At 42.2% G+C, this 16,920-nt stretch overlaps 1 protein-coding gene across 1 annotated transcript in view; it reads right to left on the bottom strand.

Annotated features, from left to right (window-relative positions):
• Nucleotides 1-288: 288 nt before the first annotated feature.
• The window catches only part of CUNH12orf42 (chromosome unknown C12orf42 homolog), a 64,404-nt gene continuing 47,772 nt past the window's right edge, over nt 289-16,920 (bottom strand). Inside the window, 8 exon segments of the mRNA XM_039252489.1 lie at nt 289-330; nt 545-579; nt 582-653; nt 656-679; nt 682-951; nt 3,469-3,529; nt 4,229-4,369; nt 4,372-4,616. Of these exon segments, the coding sequence (XP_039108420.1) occupies nt 289-330; nt 545-579; nt 582-653; nt 656-679; nt 682-951; nt 3,469-3,529; nt 4,229-4,369; nt 4,372-4,616 (890 nt within the window).

Here is a 16,920-nt window from a genome sequence, read left to right on the forward strand (position 1 = left end):
TTCCCCTAGGCACAGCAGGAGTAATCAAATTTCATGTTAACTATTAAATTACAGGCATTCAATTATGTTTTCCAAACCTCTGTTTAGAAATTCAAAGGGCCCTTAGAAAACATCCCTAAACCAAAGCTCACGTTGGCAAGTGAAACCGTTTACCTGCAAGAGCCAAACAAAGACGGGTCCTGGCAATCCCTGCAGGCACGTTGCGAAGTGGCACGCGGTGTACCCCATCCCCATTGTGAGGCACAAATTCTTTGTGACACTGGGAGACACCGCAGAACAAAAATACTATTAGAAATGCTTCAAAAGGAACATTTTTGGCTGCGATAGAGACTTTTGACATTATTTATTAGGTTCAAAACGGTCTCACAAAAGCCTAACAATGGTTCTGTGGAAACCAGTACATCTGAGGCCCTTTCTGTTGTTCTGGGCAGGCATTGATTTGAAGATGGGCAGCACTCGCGGACAATTCCCTCGCAGCGGTCAATGTAAGTGAGCATTCACCCCCCCCCCCCCCCCCCCCCCCCCCCCCCCGCCTAGGAGGGGCCTGTGAACAAACCGTATGGAAACGCTGGGGTGGGCGGGCGGGGGAGAGGAGCAAACCTTGATTAACCTCTTTGAGGGGAGATGGGTGGGAGCATTGGCGAGCAGAGGAAGGGCGCTCCTGCCAGATTGCCGTGGGCGAGGCGTCCGCCTTGGGTTCTCTTTTCCCGGGAGGATAAGGATGCTTGGGGAGCATCTCCTGTGTCATGGCAACCGCGCCTCGGCCCACTGGACTTCCGGGCGCGCCCCAGGGCTGGCTTTGCAGAGGTGGGTGCGCCAGAGCGACTACTGTGGCTGCCACCCTGTCCTCCAGCTTGGGCTCTGAGGGACTCTGGGAGACCCCCGACCTGGCCGAGGGAGTCTGGCTTCTCCTGCAGAGGCCGATGGCGCTGTAAGGTCTCGCAGTGACACCTGGAAGACAGACAGACAGGAGTGGCACTGAAATGTGTGGAACTCACCCGCCCCGCAGGGACGTGCAGAAGATCTCTGCTGAAGACTGGATGCTTGAGAAATCAACATTCTCAGTGTGCTGAGAGTTAGTGCCAGAGCAAGAGAGAGACAGGGAGCTAGCCCTGGCATTACCCTTACATGGTTCCCCACATTGCTTAAGAAAACAAAATGCGATCTGTTCCTTTCCTGCTGTTTAAAAGCACCCTCTCCAGGGGCGCACGGTGGCTTTGTTGGTTAGGAGTCTGTCTTTGGTTCAGGTCATGATCTCAGGGTTCTTGAGTTTGAGCCCCGCCTGGAGCCTGCTGTAGGGCTCTGTGCTGACAGCTCAGAGCCTGGAGCCTGCTTCAGATTCTGTGTTTTCCTCTCTCTCCGCCCCTCCCCTGCTCATTCTCTGTCTCTCTCTGTCTCTCAAAAATAAACAAAAACGTTAAAAAAAATTTAAGAAAGAACTTTCAAACCAGCTGAAAATTAAAGCAATCAAGGAATTCATCTGATCCAGGTCTATGCAACACCTACATACACACTAATACTAAGAAAAGATTCGGTGATTTTTTAATTTGCCCAACCACATGCTTTTTATGTAAAAGATGAGATATATTTACAATACAGCCAATACTGAAAAAGACTCCCTCTGATTTCTATGTATATATATTTTTTCCTATGTATAGTTTTTCCCTGAGAAATTATGCCCATTGACCCTAATACTCTAATCCTTCAGTAGTAAGTTAAGATAATTTATGTGTTTTAAGTCACTTCCCACAACTTTTTTAAGGGCTTTCAAACAGTCAGTCCGTCTCTAGGCAATGCAATCCGTTCATCACATACGGTGCCCGGTATGTATTGGGCACCACCTCCCATGATGCACTCAACATACCCAAGCCAAACACTGGAAAACTTCTAGTGAATGGGATTTTTCGGTGTGAGAATTCTTTCCTGGAAGTAAAGGTGGAATGGCGTGCCCGGTATGTATTGGGCACCACCTCCCATGATGCACTCAACATACCCAAGCCAAACACTGGAAAACTTCTAGTGAATGGGATTTTTCGGTGTGAGAATTCTTTCCTGGAAGTAAAGGTGGAATGGCATTTCAATAACGTCAGGCAAGTAAAAGCTTTTAGAAAGCCCAAAACACACTCCTTTCTGAAAACTAGATACTAACTATTTGTGGATTTGGATTTGCAGACATGACAGATGACTAATTCATTGCCTTCCATAATTAGTGCAAGAGAATTTCATAGAAGAGCATGGACCTGGCTCTGGAATTTCAAGCAGTAGAATATAACCTAGACAGGTCAAGGCACATCAAGGCTCTGTCATAAGCAAAGAATAAGAATTCCTTCCCTGAATGCAATTCGGTAATGACGCATTTTGTAACAAACTGTCTTACACAGAAGTGTGGTGTAATAGAAGAAACAAGGCTTTGGTGTCAGACCAGCATAGATTCAAATCCTGGCACATCACTTGGCCTAAGCCTCTTTGTCCTTACCTGAACCGTAAGGATTGTATTACCTACTTCACAAGGTCACTAATAGGATTAAGTTTGTTCTTTCATTTATTCGTTCACTAATATTTGTCTGTTATATGCCTGCCAGTATTTTAAACATTAGAGATACAGAAAAGAATAAAGCAGGCAACATCCCTGCACTTACAGAGCTTCCATCCTAGCTGTGCCGAGAGGGGGTGAATATGGGGAAGTGGACTATTTAATAAGCAAATGAAGAAACGTGTAAGTGTCAGCTGGTAATAAAGCCAAAGTAGAAAAATAACGTGGGAAAAATGGTTAGGAAATGTCACATGTAGGTAAGAGTTTCAATAAACACTTGAAAGAAGTGAAAAAGCAAACTAATTAAGTATCCAAGAGAAGAAAGTGCTAAAATTAAAGCATCTAGGATGTAGTGAGTGCTCAATCCCCAAGAGTTATTATTGTTATATTTACAATCAATACAGGTATGCTCTGACCTGGAGTCAAAATGGAGGGCTTGAGCCCTGGCTCCAACCCTAAAGTCACAGAATCTCCCTGGGCCTCAGATTCTGCATCTAAAGCACGGGAAAATAGCAGTTCCTATCTCAGAGGCTGGCCATATGGATCAAAATTGAAGACGTATGTTCAGATTTTAACAGATTGCCTTACATATAATATGTTAACCAACTGGCATTGTCAGCATCCCATGCTCAAGCCCAACTTCCTAGAGATGAAGGACTCTCTGAATCAGCATCTTTGGTAGATGGTCTACAGTTCCTCCTTTACCACTTTGAGCCCAAGCAGCATATTCTCTTCTAGTTCAAAGAAAGTTCTCCTTTGTGCTGAGTCAAAATCCGTTTCTTTCCTCCATTTGTCAATTCCAACAAATTATAAACATTTGAAGCAAAATCCACCAAAAAGGTTTTCAAAAAAAGTTATGTAAAATTATTATAATCCTTCTACATAACGGTTATAGAGTGTCTAGAATACACATTGTTTCCTCACATTTTTCTCACCTCCTGTCTGAACAACAGCACCATAAACACCACCACCACCATCACTGCTGCCATCCAGCCCCTGCTGTGTTCAGTGAACTTCATTTAGATCAATCTTCTAACTACATCTCTTCAAGAAAGTAGTTGTCATTAGTTTGCAGATGAAAATACTGGGCTCAAAGAACATTTATAGGACTTGATCGTGGCTGCAGAACTGAGACAGGAGAAAGCAGAGATTGGAGCACATGTCTCCAAGGTTTCAAAGCTCATTCCTTCTGGTCTGTTTCCTCACTTTTAATCATTCCTTCTAGGAGCAATTTTGAGATACTTGATCATCATATACATTATCCTGTGCTACGAATTCACAGTTTCATTATCTGTAAAATGGGGATAATAACATTACCTGCCTACAGGTGTTATATGAGGGTTTCATAAAATACTGTGAAATGATCAGCATAGTATATGGCACATGGTGAGAGCTTGTTAAATGGGGGCTGGAGCAATCATGATACTAATAATTGTCATTGTCATGATCATTATCATTATTAGGTGCATTACCTGAGTCAAATTACCTGTCATCAAATCACACTTGTTCTCTCTTCCAGTACAATACTCACAACAAGAAGAGTATTCAAGACTGACTGATAACAGTTCTTATATAACCTTCTAGAATAGGACCTGCCATTAGTCAGTAACTTTGCTGTTTATATGAAGTTAAAAACAAAATGTTGACCAATTGAATAAAGAAGAAAGGAATTAAGAACCACAAAGTGTCCCTTACCAAGTGGGGCAAAATCACTCCCCTGGAATTGCGGGAGGGCTGGTTCTGAAGCCTCATGTGCCTACTGGTGTGTGTTCCTGCAGCCTCTAGATACACAGGGGTGACTGAGTAGGGTCTAATAGGCTTTTTTGTCATGGACTTTTCCAAAAGTGGACACTCCAGGCCACATTAGGTGCTCCTCTGGTTCTCTTATCCATTTCTTGTCTGACAGTGAAGACGAGTTGGGTCTCATCCCATTCACTGGATGGTGTTTGGGAGGAACTGGCTTCTCCATGGCTTTCTTCTTCAGAAGAAGCTGCACTTACAGCAAGAGACCTGGAGATACTCTACTGGTGAGCACAAAGTAGTCTTCTACATGACACCTGAGTTTGAACCTTTCCTGGAAACACTGCAAAAAATAAACACATTCATTTAAAAGAATTTACTTCAATATTACCTACTAAATTAATGATAGAAAGGATGAAATTAAGCAATATACTGATTTTGTTTATTTGTTTGATACTTTTATACTGAACAAACAGAAACGACAAAGAAGCCAAGGACCAGGGTACCGAAGTGGAAGAAGTAGAGGAGGGAAAAGATATAGCAAGTGAGGTAAAAGGCTGACCCTGCCTTTGCTGCAAGCACTGTGTGAAGACCTGGAGAAGGTTAATTAGTCCTCACAAGAACCATGTCTAACAGATGCTATTATTACTCCATTTTACAGGTCAAAAAACTAGTTCAAGGCTAATGGGTTGAGCTGTGTCACCCAAGAAGGTATGTTGAAGTCCCAACCCTCTACACCTGTGAATGTGACTCTATTTGGAAATAGAGTTTTTGCAGTTGCAATCAAGTTGAGGTTGTTAGAGTGAGGCCTTAATCCAATATGACCAGTGTTCTTATCAGACACAGGTACACAGGAAGAATACCAGGTGATGATGGAGGCAGAGACTGGAATGTGGTATCTCCAAGCCAAAGTATGCCAAGGGTTGCAGCAACCATCGCAGCTAAGAGAAAGGCATGGAGTAAACTCTCCCTCAGAACCTTCAGAAGGAGCCAATATTGCTGACACCTGGATTTCTGACCTCTGGCTGCCAGAACTGTGAGAAAGCAATTTTCAGCCATCCAGCTTGCAGTTATTTCTTACATCGGTCCTAGGAAACTTAGGGATCCACAATAGTTTCGATTTACACGCGTTGCCCCAGAACAGTTATTAACAGTCTGGGGGAAAAATAAGGTGTTCAGATCCGGCAAATAGAAGGTAGAAATAAGGAAAGGCCATGAGGTGTGGAGTGGGAAAGGGAAGGAAGTCTATTTTCATGAGTTCTACTGTGTGGCATGAGTTCTCCTGTGTGGCAGAATGGTGCCCGGGAGCACAATCTTTACAAGATTCTTATTCCCTGTGCTCAAGATGTTTGTCAAGTGGCAAAGAGGATGCTGGCGTGTTAGGTACCAAGACACACTCCTCTGAAATCACAGCCTTGTCTGCAGAAGGAGGAATCAAACCAAATGTCTCTGCAAGGAGACTTGCCGATAACAGAAACGGGAGAAAGGGCCAAGGGGAGGGTACGCTGGAAGTATCCGCCTTATCAACAGGTGCCAGCTACTTCTCAGACCTTGTTTTGTGTTGCCATGAGGGCATGTGGGCCCAGTCTAGACAGATTTTTCTGGATTATCAGGAGAAGCAGAAGTACATTTTTATATACGTAAAAACTTCTGATTTTTAAATGTTGGTAACTCACTCGAGATTTTTTTTAAAAACACAGCGTGGGCTCCACAAAATACATCTGCTCTCTGAATCACCACAGGCCATCAATTTGCATCTTTGGCCTATGGCCAGCCCTATAAAAGTTACAGTATCATTTGCTTCTGTTCATACCATCTTTATTTCAGAATACGATTTTATAAATATTCAGCTGGGCACCATAGGAATGCATGTGCGAGCTTTGCACATAAGCAGATGAGGGTTTGAGAAGTTTTATCTACCTCCGACACTCTAGGAAGATTGAGCTTTTGTTTTCATTTTAATTGATTGCCCCATTTCATTGTAAGGTCTGGAATTTGAAATGGTGCACAAACGCATCAGGCTTTCCCAAGTGCAAAGAACTATCTAGAATCTTTCAAAACAATAACCCTGGCACTCTCGATCTAAAAGGAAAATCTACAGTACTAGAACCAGTGGCATTTCATCTACCCTTGTTCTGTTGCTCAACCATCAAGAACAGAATGGAAGTCTCAAAGGCACTCTACACACCTTCACATCCTAAAAGTTATGAGTTGAAGGAGATTTTAGAGATCATCTGAGGTTGAACCCCCCACCCTCATCAACCACCTCTGCTTAAATACCTCCAGGAGCCTGAATCTCACTGTCTCTGCATCAGAGATTTTGTCTTATTATAAGATCAAATAAGTTACATTGCATTTGCTATATAATAAGCATATTATATACATGAATATATATAACACTACATACAAGGAATAATATCAAAGCCGCCTTGGATGACTTTGGGACAGGTGGCGACTATGCTTATTTAGTTGAATAACCAATATTTATTGAGCTTCTGTCATGTACCATATACTAACCCAATGACAAAAGATTATTCAGGCCAACATAGACCATTTTGAGACTAAATTGGCCAGCTGGTTTATAGCAAAATGGACTTCAGCATAGTAACCCACAGCTCTCAGGCTTATGGACACTAGAGCGAATTTCAAGTTTCCTCTATGATACAACTACCAGGTTGTTTGAATTGAATAGAACAACCAGTTGTTTCAGCATTAAACCACCAGAGACTGTGGGAAATGGAAGGGGCTTTTGCAGACTCCAGTGGTTTCCAATCTTTTAAAAAAGAATTTTTCGGGGCGCCTGGGTGGCTTAGTCGGTTAAGCGTCCGACTTTCGCTTAGGTCATGATCTCGCGGTTCGTGGGTTCGAGCCCCGCGTCGGGCTCTGTGCTGACTGCCAGCTCAGAGCCTGGAGCCTGTTTCAGTCTGTGACTCCCTCTCTCTCTGACCCTCCCCTGCTCATGCCGCCTCTCTCTCTCTCCTAAAAACAAATAAAAAAACATTTAAAAAAAAAAGAATTTTTCAGATTTATTTGCCAAGATAACGACAGAACTTGAGCAAAATCCACTGTATATGATTTAAAGTCCAGTGCTCTTTGATAGGTTACACATCTCTTGAATCCAATGAGGTATTTTCCAATCCCTGGCTGCACATTGGCCAATGCCTGGCGTGCTTTAAAAAATACAGATATGTGGTCCCAGGACTCCAGGACCTGTGGCTTTGTAAACCCCACGGGTATTATAATAAGTAATCAAGGAAGCACTTGTCTAATTCACTCATCAGAAATTTCAGGTACTGTTATAAATATTATGTAGTCCAATCATGAACATGCTGAAGCATGAGGTCCAAAGTATCTCACCCCTCAGAATATTCTCTCTCTGTGGACAAGCCTTCATTTCAGAATCCAGTGTTCTGTATCACTTTACAACTTGCATATGCCTTTATATTTTATATTTTCCCATTAGTAATCCCACTGGAGCCTAACAATAACCCTTCTGCTTCCTCATTTTCCTGAGGAGGAAACTGAGGTCAGAGAGTAAACACCTGGTTCACACCACTAACCAAACATCAGATAGGGTTGGGGATTCAAGTCTTGGATTTTGAGGGGATTTTGTTTTTCTACTACACAATCAATGCCAGCATTTCCAGAGCAAATTATCATGAACTGGGGCTGATGAAGGGAGGGATATAAATGTCTACTGTAACAGCTAACAAGCAGTGGCACTTGACCATGGACTTAGCACTACCCTAGGATATATGCCTTGGCCCGTAGTAAATGTTATCAGTAGTCCTCTAATGTGCAGAGGAAGAAAGGGCATCTTCCTTTGGCCCCATGACTGGAATTAGCTCCCATGAAAGCCTGCAGTCTAGCTGCTCCCCCAGACCACCCCTCTACCTTTTCCTACTAGTTGAGGCCCTTGTCTTCTGGAGTGTTGTTTCTTAAAAAAAAAAAAAAAAAAAAAAAAATTCTTCCCAATATCCCAATTACAAGTTCTTTTCATGCGTAGGCAACTCTGCCTGTCATCTCGCAGCTCAGGTCCTCCATCTGTTGCTAATTTCATTTGAAGTAATATTGTGGCAGACAGGAGATTTCAAGGTGCAATAAAATAAGCCTCAGAGCTGAATGTATTTCACAGAAGCAATTTATCTTTCTCTTGAGCCGCAAAATAGTTCATGATAAGTCATGACAGATTCTGATTTATTCATTTTACCCATTTTCTATTCATTAGAAAATGGCAAATATGGTAACTCCCGCATGTTCGGTCCCTCTAAATGTCAACAGGGAAGGTGCAGCTCCACTCCCTGCCCATGCCTGGCAGCTATCCCTCAGTACATGACTTCTATGTGTCTGTATCCCCACTTGGTGTCTTCACTTTCTCAGGCTTCTCACTGACATGTTCATGTTATGGGAAAACTCGAGGCAACCGTCCCGGAATGATTGCTAAAACCCAGGGACCAGTAATTCCCCAAAGCTCATTTTGCCCTTCAGTGTTGGCACAAATTGAGGCTGAAGCTAATTGATGTCATCTCCTGCATATCTAAAATCAAACACAGCCCTTAAATACGTCTTTAATTAAGGCTGAGAACTCCAGCAATACACTCTGAAAGGATTTTTGGCCATGTCGTCGAGTTTGATGGAATCTTCCACCTTACACTCAACATGTCTCCTGGCTGTGGACTGAGAGTCATTTTTAAGCCAATGTGGGTGAGTCCGTGATAGAAGTCTGTGAAGCACTGAGAAGCACTGAGCAGCGGTAGGTCTTAGAGGCCAAGTGTACAAGTTCTGTGCCCAGACTCCTTTGGTCAAATAAATCTCTGTGTTACCAGGCCAAGCTGCTCAACTGCCCTATGTCCTAGTTTCCACACTCATAAAATAGCAACAGTGAGCATACCTATCACCCAGGGTTCAAATGCAAAGTCAGTAAACAAGAGCTCAGAGCAGTACCTGCCACACAGGAAGTACTCAGCAAGACTTAGCTCTTATTATTATTGTTGTTGTTATTGAACATGGCCCTTCATCTCTCCTTCTATAGCTCCTGAATGACCTCTTCCAACGATAATGATTCAAAGGACAAAAATAATATCTTTTCCATCCATCCAGAATTTGCCTCATTTTATTTGTTCAAAAATACGTATTGAATGCCTTCTATGTGTTTTGCCTTGTGCTTGGTCCTGAGGATACAACAGAATAAGACAAACGTGGCCCCTGACCTCATGGAGGCTGCAAGCTCCTGGGGAAGATGCCAAAAATAGGTCACAACTAAGCAGTTACAAACTGTAGTGAGTGGAGGCATGGAAAACACAAGGGGCTGAGACAGAGAAATATGGGTGGGGAATCACAAAGGTAACATTTACTCTGACACTGACCTGAGGTTGGAAAGGACTTAGTTGGGGGCGCCAGGGTGGCTCAGTCGGCTAAGTGTCGGACTTCGGCTTGGGTCATGATCTCACGTTCTGTGGGTTCAAGCCCTGCATTGGGTTCTGTGCTGGCAGCCCAGAGCCTGGAGCCTGCTTCTGATTCTGTGTCTCCCTCTCTCTCTGCCCCTCCGCCGCTCATGCTCTGTCTCTCTCTGTCTCAAAAATAAATAAACCCCCCAAAAATTTTTTTTAAAAAGAAAGAAAAGGACTTAGTTGTTCAGGAGTGGGGAGAAGAGCATTTTAGCCTGACAAGGACTGAGTTTGTGTTCTCAACACTGCTAGCCCCAGTGGCTGAACGGAAATCAGCTGGAGCGAAGAGGCAGGTGAGGTCTGGGCACTGCACGATGCACAATGGAAAGCTACTAAAGGTGTCACATAGATGAGCCATGACAGCCAGCACTTACTTGTGGAAAGAAAGCTCTCTAAGGGAAAGTGGGCAGAAGGGAACAAGAGTAGAAGCCAGTCGAGGGCAGTTAACAGTTAGCCAAGGAAGCAGTAAGGGCAACTTGGAGGTAAATGGTAGCTTTGTATAGCAGTTGAGAGCTAGACAGTCTATGTTAGGTCTGTCTCATCCGTTATGATAACAAAAATGGGGGAAAATATAGGAAATGGATTTCCAGTTTCAGCTCCAACATGGAAACAGCTTGGAAATTGACATTCCTATCCTTGCAACAGGAAAGATCTAAACAAATTAAAAAGCAACAACTTGGGGCGCCTGGGTGGCTTAGTCGGTTAAGCGTCTGACTTTCGCTTGGGTCGTGATCTCGCGGTTCGTGGGTTCGAGCCCCGCGTCGGGCTCTGTGCGGACTGCCAGCTCAGAGCCTGGAGCCTGTTTCAGAGTCTGTGACTCCCTCTCTCTCTGACCCTCCCCTGCTCATGCTGTCTCTCTCTCTCTCTCCTAGAAATAAATAAAACATTAAAAAAAAATTTAAAAAAAAATAAGAAAAAAAAATAAATAAAAAGCAACAACTTTACTTGGACTCAGAGAACTGAGTTTGCAGAACTAACTGACACCCCACAACTGGGAGACACAGCTGAACCCAAAGACTCAAACTGAGATCTATGTACCTAGAGTAGAAGCCTCTGAAGCCATAAAGTGGTCAGATCACTTAAATGGTAATTTTGATGAATTGCTGGAGGCTAAGTGTTGAGTAGCTTGAAAGTGAGAACCTCCTGAGGGCTGCAGTTTTAGGGGATCTCTAAAGTTCAGTGGGATTTGCCTTAGAAGAATCCCTCCCCCCACCCCAGTTTCTCAAGCTGAGAATCTGAAAAAGATCCCTCCACAATTCTGACACAGGAGAAAGGAAGAAAAGTCACTGCAAATATGCCCAGAGCACTCTCCATAAGAAAGGCACACCAGAGCCTTATCCCAGCCAAGGGAAGGACATTTTCCCCACTGTAGCCCCATTTATAGCCATTTTGTCTCACATAAGGGGGAGGAGAAAAGAAAAGCCAATAAATACTTGGGAAGGTCACAACCCCAAAACACAGACCCACTAAAAGACTGAGATTTAATCATAAAATCATAAACTACTTCTCCTCACCTACACCTTCTCATCACACCACTAGGTCTCCGGTACAATTATGATTTATTACTGCTGAAGAAGCTGAAGATGAAGACTCTCTCTGAGGAAGAAGAGTGAGGGAAACCCCAAGTCCAGATGGTGGACAGAAGCAAGAACACTGATGAAATATGAAGCCTCTGGCATCTACAGTTACAACAAACATTAAACACAGCCCAAACCCCAGCCAGATTAACAGACATACCCCCCACCACAGAGATCTGTTTATCTCAGTTCCTATTTCCCCATCTATCAAGATTGGCTTTCAATAAAAAATTATAAGGTGTCGGGGCGCCTGGGTGGCTTAGTCGGTTAAGCGTCCGACTTTCGACTTTCGCTCAGGTCGTGATCTCACGGTTCGTGGGTTCGAGCCCCGCGTCGGGCTCTGTGCTGACTGCCAGCTCAGAGCCTGGAGCCTGTTTCAGTCTGTGACTCCGTCTCTCTCTGACCCTCCCCTGCTCACGCTGTCTCTCTCTCTCTCCTAGAAATAAATAAAACATTAAAAAAAAAAATTATAAGGTGTGGTCAAAGGCAAGGGAAAAAGACACAGTTGAAGAGACAAAGCGAGCATAAGAACCAGACTCAGATACGACACAGATGTTGGAATTATCAGAGAAGGAATTTAAAATAACTGTGATTAATATGCTAAGAGCTCTAATAGAGAAAGCAGACAAGAAAGAGCACATAAGTAAGGTAATCAGAGAGACAGAAACGCTAATAAAGAATAAAAGAGAAATGCTACTTGATTTCACTTAAATGTGGAATCCAACAAAGTTAAACACGCAGAAGCAGAGAGAGCAGAATACTAGTTACCAGGGGCAGGAAAGTGGGGGAAACGAGGAGATGTTAGTCAATGAAGTTATATAAGATGATTAACGTAGAGATCTATTTTGCAGCTTGGTAACTATAGTTAACAATACTGTACTGAGTACTGGAAATTTGCCAAGAGAGTAGACTTCAGGTGTTGTCATCACACACCAAAAAAAGAAAAAAAAAAGGTAACTATGTAAGGAGATGACATGTTAATTAGCTTTAGAGCAGTAATCATTTCACTGTGTGTGTGTGTGAGCGCGCGCGCGTGCATCAAGTCATCATGTTGTATGCTTTAAATATATACAATTTTTATACAATTTTTATTAAAAAATGAAATACAATAAAAATGCAACAGAAAAGAAATGCTACAAATACAAAACACTGTAACAGAAATAACGAATGGGCTCATCAGTACAATGAATATGGCCAAGGAAACAATCAGTGAGCATGAAGAGAGGTCAGTAAGAACTTCTGAACTAAAATGCAGAGAGAAAGGAATGGGGGAAATTAAATTTTTTTTTTTACAAAAAACAGAACATACAAGAAGTATGGGACAATTTTATAAGATATAACACAAACAGCTTACTTGGAATACCATAAGGAGAAAAAGAAAGATAATAAGACATAAGAAATATTTGAAGTAATGGCTGAGAACTTTCCAAACTTAATGACAGACACCAAACCATAGATCCAGGGTGCTGGAACATTACGCAAGATAAATGCCAAAAAGGGGAAAAAATTACATCTAGGTATATCATGTTCAAACTGTAGAAAACCAAACACAAAGAGAAGATCTTGAAAGAATAGGGGGTGGAGGGAGGCAGGGAGCACCTTTTAGAAGGATAAGGATAAGAATCAAAGTGGATTTCTCATCAGATACTGTAAGCAAGAAAAGAGTGGAATGACACATTAACAAAATATTGGAGAACACACACACACACCCACACACACAGACACACACACACACACAAACCCCCACCAACCTAGAGTTCTACATACAGCAAAATTATACTTCAATTGTTAAGGAGAAATAACTTTCTCAAATAATAATTTTAAAAAGTAGAGAAAATTTATTGTCTATAGACTTGCCTCAAAAAAAATGTTACAATCACTTCTCATTGAGAAGGAAAACAATAGAGGTCATAAACTCAGATCTACATAAAGAAAGGAAGAACTCAGAGAAGAATACGTATCTTTAATTTTTTTTATTTTAATTGATCTAAAAGGCAACTACTTCTAAAAGAAGCTTACTCCCCCATTTCATTCCAAGATGGCCTCCCAACCTCTATCATGTCTTCTTTCCCTGTCTGATTTTTATTCAATATAATATAGCAATAGTTTGGGACGCCTGGGTGGCTCAGTCGGCTGAGTGTCCGACTTCAGCTCAGGTCATGATCTCACTGTCTGTGAGTTCAAGCCCCGCGTTGGGCTCTGTGCTGACAGCTCAGAGCCTGGAGCTTGCTTCAGATTCTGTGTCTCCCTCTCTCTCTCTGCCCCTCCCTTGCTTACACTCTGTCTGTCTGTCTGTCCTTCTCTCAAAAATAAAAGAAAGTTAAAAAAATTTTAAGTGTATAACAGTAGTTTATATATCTAATTGTTTACAAGTTAATGCTAATTTTGCAGCCTAGAATGAATGCTTTATGAGGGCAAATACCATCTCTGAATCATTTTCCAAAGTATCTCAAACACTAGGCAGATAGTGTGCACTCAGAAACCTCTCTTAGAAAAAACGAATGAATGAATGAATTGCTCACCCTTCCAATGGCTGCTCTTCAGTGTCACTCTACTACCCTTCTTCTCCATGTGCACATCACCTTCCATCCTCCCCTTCAGCAGACTTGTATGAGGGTGACCACTTCCCTTCCCTTTCCTCAGGGATTGTCCACATTGCTCAGTTCACCACAGTCATTAGCTCTAGAGCCTTGTCCCCTATCAAAAAGGGCAAACAAGTTTCATCTCAAACACCAGAAACCCAGTCAGTTTTTAAAGGGAGCTCCAGGGCTGTGTCTTGGTTCATGGGGAAGTTGCTGATACCCATCATGGATGTGGGACAATGAAGCGGCCACTAGAGAAGCTGTGGAGTATGGAGATGCCTGTCCCTACATTCTGGAGGAGGGATGTTCCTTCTCCTAATATAACTTTAGTGGAAGGACACACAGAGGCCACCTCCCACCACACATCAGAAGGTGATTGAAGGGCATTCAGACGTAACTCACTGTCCTCCCCTGACACCACCTCCTTCCTCATGATGCATCAGCCTTACTCAGTTTTAAGTACGCAGAATGCAGAAACTTTTCAATCTAGGGACACGGAAGTGGACTCGAATGTTTTGTCTTTAAACGTCTAGGTTAGACTACAGATCTTTTCAAACACAGAGTATCATTTGAGAGCCAACACACTTAGTTTCTGGTGGATTCATTGAATGAATGTTTCCAGACTCTGATTTCCTCATCTATAGATGAGGTAAAGTGATCTATAAATTATCTTCCAGCCCTCCAGTCCTATAAGTCTCTGAACTACACTGAAAATGTTCTTCTTCATTTATTTTTAGGATATTAAGTTACCATATGAAATTGCTATTTTGTAGGATAAAAATGGTCGAATGTAGGCAATTTCATATTTTACACATTCAATATGCTCACAAGAGTATGTATGACATATACACATAGTTTAAAGAAAACAAATAACCACAGACCAACCCAATTTCATTATATAAATATCCACTATTTATTCATCCATTTTCCCATTGATGAGTGTTTGAATGAAATCCAGTTTTGTTTTGTTTTCCAATATTACAAACAAGGCTGCTGTGAACATTTTTGCACGTGTCTTTTGCTGTGTGTATTCTAGTTTCTCTAGGGATGGAATAACCAAGTTACAGGATATGCACATCTTTCGCCATATTATTTAATACCCACTGTTTTCCAGAGTGTTTTTACTAATTTACATTCCCACCAGCAGTGTGTAAGGCTTCCTATTGTTCCACAACCATGCCAACACTTGCTACTACTTGTTTATGTTTTCCAATCTTTGCCATTTTGGCAGGTATCAAACAGTACTCGTTGTGGTGTTAATCTGTATTTTCCTGATAAATAATGAGCTTGAACATCTTCCCTCCCACCAAATCTTTCATCTGAATTGCTTACAAGCTTTATAATCATGGGTTGAGTTTCAGCCCCTTTTCCTTCTTCTTCTCTTCAAACTCTAACCGGCTGGTGAATAGTGACATAGCCCTGGAAGACACAGTGGGGAGCACTTGGATAATCCACCAACTTGATAACCTACCCCTAAATAAATAACCAGGAATTGACCCTCGGGGATTGTACTCACACATTTCAACTGCCATGACCCAGTGTAATATTTCATGTCCTGCTAAAACTGTGGCCCGGCACTACTTTGCATGCAACAAACTACTTGGACAATTCTTTCATCTGGCTGATGAGCTTATCTCAGCCACAGCTTGCTTGAGACACAAAAGGCTTGTGCTACCTGCCTGTGGTATCACTCCAGATGGCACCTTAGCTTTCTTATATGAAATGTTTTTCACATCTCTCACCCTTCCCCTGAGGATGTGTGGTTTCCCAATGACCCTTTTAAAATGTGATACTAAGACTGGAAAAGAATGGTGATTCAGTAGCACATATTCAGGAAAACAAACCTTCATGACAGTTATTCTGTTAAAAAAAAAAAAAAGGAAAAGTGTTTTCCCCTCAAGCTAGAAAATGCCACAGAAATGATGATCTTCCTTAAGTGATTCTGTAAATGAATAATTCAGACAAATAAAATGAAGGAGAAGGGTGGAAAGAAAAAAGTCACACATGGAAGCAGGAACAATTGAAAAAGGAATCCAGGCTACCCCTAACCCCCGCCTTTGTTGACGGGATCACCAGAGATCTATATAGATATTATTTTGAAATTTAGAGCTTCAACTTGTATGAACATGAATGCGCATGCTGAGTTTCTGCGTGCCTCTGTGAAACAGCAAAAAGAACCCGACAGACCCTATTCTTGCATTAAAGCAACACACTGTGGAAAGCCTGAAAATAAACCATCTATGCCTGATTAATTAGGTTTGTAAGTATTGTTTCAGAACCAAACAATATTTCTAAAGATTTCAATAGTTCAAAGATTGCCCTATGGCCGTCTGGCCAATACATCTTCCAACACACATGGTTTACAAGCATTTTTCTTCCCAATATGTTGTCTTTGGTTGGTGCGACATTGTTTGAGCACAGGGCTATTTGGGTCATAGTGGTTTTCTCCCCTGCACAGCAGTGGTGCTGAGCACAGCACTTTGACCATACATCTTCCATGTCATTTCCATCAAAGGCACATGATACTTCCCGGTGACCAATCAGGAGTGGTCCAGCATCCTAACAGAGGGCATATTGGCAAACCAAGCTTTCTTAATGACAGCCATTGTTTGAGGCCAACAAAAGGGAGGTCCTGAATATTAACATGTGGCCTTGCGTAAAGGTCACCGATATAGCACATCCATCATATCTCACAACCGAGAAAGAGAACTTTCTAAGTTCTGTCAGAACCTACTGTTGCCCAAATAAATGTATTAGCCTGACGGCTGACACCAACGAGGCAAATGATCTTGAGTGATGATCTCCTCTTTTAACAAATATCCTTCCACTTCTTTGACTCAGCAGAAGACAATTATGGTGAGGGATCATGTTTAAGGAATATACCTTGAGGCCATACAGGGTTAGAATAACCAGACAACACAATTAAAATATTAATTTAATAACATGTAATCATTAGACTGAAAGGCATCTCCTCCTAACAGGCATAACCTTCCACACTGAAAAGAGAAATCACTTATTTTAACATCTCAGGGTCTTGAATG

The sequence above is a fragment of the Hyaena hyaena genome, unplaced genomic scaffold (assembly GCF_003009895.1).
Source record: "Hyaena hyaena isolate Hyena2069 unplaced genomic scaffold, ASM300989v1 scaffold_417, whole genome shotgun sequence".
In the NCBI taxonomy this organism is placed as follows: Eukaryota; Metazoa; Chordata; class Mammalia; order Carnivora; family Hyaenidae; genus Hyaena; species Hyaena hyaena.